At 41.0% G+C, this 3,626-nt stretch overlaps 1 protein-coding gene across 1 annotated transcript; it reads left to right on the top strand.

Moving 5' to 3' along the window:
• Positions 1 to 267: 267 nt before the first annotated feature.
• Positions 268 to 3,316, top strand: LOC148100354 (granzyme K-like). Its single transcript, XM_087849544.1, has 5 exons — positions 268 to 334; positions 495 to 639; positions 1,238 to 1,373; positions 1,893 to 2,162; positions 3,164 to 3,316. Exons 1-5 carry the CDS (start codon positions 271 to 273, stop codon positions 3,314 to 3,316), a joined length of 768 nt encoding a protein of 255 aa, XP_087705670.1. The 5' UTR covers positions 268 to 270.
• Positions 3,317 to 3,626: the final 310 nt, after the last annotated feature.

Raw genomic sequence — 3,626 nt, 5'->3', positions numbered from 1 at the left:
CTTTGTGTGTGTGTGAGTGTTTGTGTGTGTGTGAGTGTTTGTGTGTGTGCGCGTGTGTGCGTGTGTGTGTGTGTGTGCGCGCGTGTGCGTGTGAGTGTGTGTGTGAGTGAGTGTTTGTGTGCGTTTGAGTGCGTGTGTGAGTGTGCGTGTGTGTGTGTCCATTTGTCTTAAACATCCATTTTCAGACCACGCCCCCTCAGCTCAGCACATAAAGCTGAGCATCACAGTGGGTTTCTCTGCATTCAACAGATCAAAGAGAGGGAAGAAGAAATGTCCTGCCTGAAGAATTTCAGTCTTCTCATCTCATGTGTGCTCCTCTTCATCATCCAGCCAGGTGAGAGATGTTTTCCACTGTAATTTTAAATTTTTAATGTTCATATTAAGCGTAATGCAAAGTCACACTGCTGATCTCCTTCAGGTGTTTGTTTCACTCATCTGTTCTTCACTTGATCATCAGCTGATTTATGTGTCTGGATATTTTGTTTCTGTTTCAGGTCGTGGGTCTGAGATTATTAATGGGAAAGAAGTCAAGCCGCACTCACTGCCTTACATGGCCTATCTGAGAACTGTGACTAATTCTTTGTGTGGAGGGACATTAATCCATCCACAGTGGGTGCTGACAGCTGCCCACTGCACTGGGTAAGAATCTGAGGTCTTATTTTCCTCAATTTTAAAAATAATGTAGTATTTATTTTCAACAGACTATTATTCCTTCAGTAACTACCCAGAGGTCACGAGCTCTGAGTAGTTAGTGAAAGAATGAGATCAGGGCCAGAGCAGCAGAAACGTGCTTTCTGTAAACGCTGCTATAATTATACATGCAAAGCTAATTACATTGAATGGAGAGGATGAATATAGAATATTTAAAGCTGATTTTTCACTCTCTTGTAAGCACAACATCTGTACAGAGGTGTTCTAGAAATTTCATTTAAGATGGAATAACAAGCAAAATATAAGTGTTGCACTCATTTAAAATAACACAGAAGTCACAGCTACATACACATCAAACATTTGATACATTTCTTGATCTAAAACATTTTATGTACATTTTAATTTCTTTATTCAGCTGGAAGGAAAAAAAAACGCAGATTCACCTAAAGCTCAGTAACAGCTATAACCCAGCCATATGTAGTAATACACAATAATAAAGAACTATGATGACTGTTTTAGAAGCCGCTGACCTGTTAACCTTTTAAATATGTAAACCTTCATCACCAGATTGTTTTTTCTGTTACAGGAGTTATTGGGTGATCCTGGGAGCCCACTCCAGAACGAAAGACGAAAGTTCCAAGCATCAAAGAGTCGTCGAGAAAAGTTTTCCTCACCCTCGCTACTGTTGTGCAAAGCACGACAATGACCTCATGTTGCTGAAGGTAAGGTGATATATCAGGGTCTGATACAAATGATGTAAATCGTAACTGGACTGCTTCTTATTTAGCACCTTTCTACTCTACCTGAGCACTCAGAGCGTTACACAACATGGTTATTCACCCAAACACATCTTTCTGTGCTTACGTGCTTTCTAACACTCACACACTCACACTCTAACGTCAGAGAGCATCGTGGGGTTCAGTATCTTGACATGCAGACTGGAGAGACCAGGGATCAAACACCAAACCATTCGATTAGTAGATAACCTGCTGTACCTCCTACAGCCAACTCAGGTTTTGCTTACTTAACTAAAACATTTTCATTCTTTAAAATATAAAATGTATTTCCATGTCTTTATAGACACGTTTCAACTCATCACTGCACATATTGCATTTTTCCAAGCAAAATATTAGAAATAAATGAGTGGTGCTACAACTCTTTATAAATATCTGTTTATTTAATGTAGTTAATGTAGAGAGATTCATTACCAATATCTGATATTCTTTTTAACTTTTTTTCAGCTTAAAGAACCGGTGAGCAAAACCAGGGAAGTGCAGTGGCTCGAGTTGGGCAACACTGTGAGAGACCCGGCAGCTGGCAGCACGTGTCTGGTGGCTGGATGGGGAGTAACTGAAAACCACCAAACATCAGACGTCCTCATGTCTGCCAATGTGACTGTGGTGGACAGACAGACGTGCAACTCTCGTGATTATTACAACCATGACCCTGTTATCACTGATGACATGATATGTGCTGGTTCAGATGGTACAAACGTCGCTGATACCTGTCAGGTACGTATGAAGAATCCATGTATGTTTCCTTGTTTGAGGTAAATGTTCATTCAGCTCAACACCTGAAACACTGTCATGTGTGAAAAACTAGTTCATGCATTTATTACTTCCAGGCTGGACTACTGCAATTCATTATTATCAGGATGTCCAAAAAACTCACTGAAAAGCCTTCAGTTAATCCAAAATGCTGCAGCAAGAGTCCTGACAGGGACTAGAAAGAGAGCAGATTTCTCCTGTTTTGGCTTCCCTTCATTGGCTTCCTGTTAAATCCAGAATTGAATTCAAAATCCTGCTCCTCACATACAAGGTCTTAAATAATCAGGCCCCATCTTATCTTAATGACCTTGTAGTACCATATCACCCTATTAGAGCACTTCGCTCTCGCTCTGCAGGCCTACTTGTTGTTCCTAGAGTATTTAAAAGTAGAATGGGAGGCAGAGCCTTCAGTTTTCAGGCCCCTCTTCTGTGGAACCAGCTTCCAGTTTGGATTCAGGAGACAGACACTATCTCTACTTTTAAGATTAGGCTTCAAACTTTCCTTTTTGCTAAAGCATATAGTTAGGGCTGGACCAGGTGACCCTGAATCCTCCCTTAGTTATGCTGCAATAGATGTAGGCTGCCGGGGGATTCCCATGATGCATTGAGTTTTTCCTTTCCAGTCACCTTTCTCACTCACTATGTATTAACAGACCTCTCTGTATTGAATCATATCTGTTATTAATCTCTGTCTCTCTTCCACAGCATGTCTTTATCCTGTCTTCCTTCTCTCACCCCAACCAATCACAGCAGATGGCCGCCCCTCCCTGAGCCTGGTTCTGCCGGAGGTTTCTTCCTGTTAAAAGGGAGTTTTTCCTTCCCACTGTCGCCAAAGTGCTTGCTCATAGGGGGTCATATGATTGTTGGGTTTTTCTCTGTATCTATGAAGCGCCTTGAGGCGACTTTTGTTGTGATTTGGCGCTATATAAATAAAATTGAATTGAATGTGTTTGTTGTTGCTGCAGGGGGATTCAGGAGGCCCGCTGCTGTGCGATGGAGCACTGGTTGGAGTCACTTCTTTTGGACAGGGTTGTGGTATCGTTACAAAACCTGGAGTCTACTCGTTTATCTCAAGGAAACAACTGTACTGGATCAAAACTACGATGAAGTTATTCTAAATGTGTGAAACCACCAGCATCAGTCTGCATGATTTGATGTTACATCTATCAGCGTTGTCTCTGTAGATCATTATTCAGTTTATCATTTCATTGTTCCTCTTACAGCCTATAATAATTTAGTTTCTGCCAGCGCGCTATACTTTTTTTTTATAGATTCTGCACTTGGTTAGTCCACCACATGATCTTATGGCAGAGAAGTTGGGATGACCTCTTAACCACATTTTAGACCTACTGTAAAAAAAATTGGAAACACTGTTTGAAATGTTACCATCTTTCACCACACAAACAGACAGAAACATGGTTATATTTA

Source organism: Neolamprologus brichardi, chromosome 12 (genome assembly GCF_056152115.1).
Source record: "Neolamprologus brichardi isolate AB-2024 chromosome 12, ASM5615211v1, whole genome shotgun sequence".
Classification (NCBI taxonomy): domain Eukaryota; kingdom Metazoa; phylum Chordata; class Actinopteri; order Cichliformes; family Cichlidae; genus Neolamprologus; species Neolamprologus brichardi.
This window is presented reverse-complemented; position numbering and strand designations above follow the sequence as displayed.

What these genes read in the sequence shown, in the direction of transcription:
- LOC148100354 (XM_087849544.1), top strand. Translation starts at nt 271, where the DNA reads ATGTCCTGCCTGAAGAATTTCAGTCTTCTCATCTCATGTGTGCTCCTC. An exon ending in CCTCTTCATCATCCAGCCAG is followed by an intron (nt 335 to 494) that starts GTGAGAGATGTT and finishes TTTCTGTTTCAG; the next exon opens with GTCGTGGGTCTGAGATTATT. An exon ending in ACGTCGCTGATACCTGTCAG is followed by an intron (nt 2,163 to 3,163) that starts GTACGTATGAAG and finishes TTGTTGCTGCAG; the next exon opens with GGGGATTCAGGAGGCCCGCT.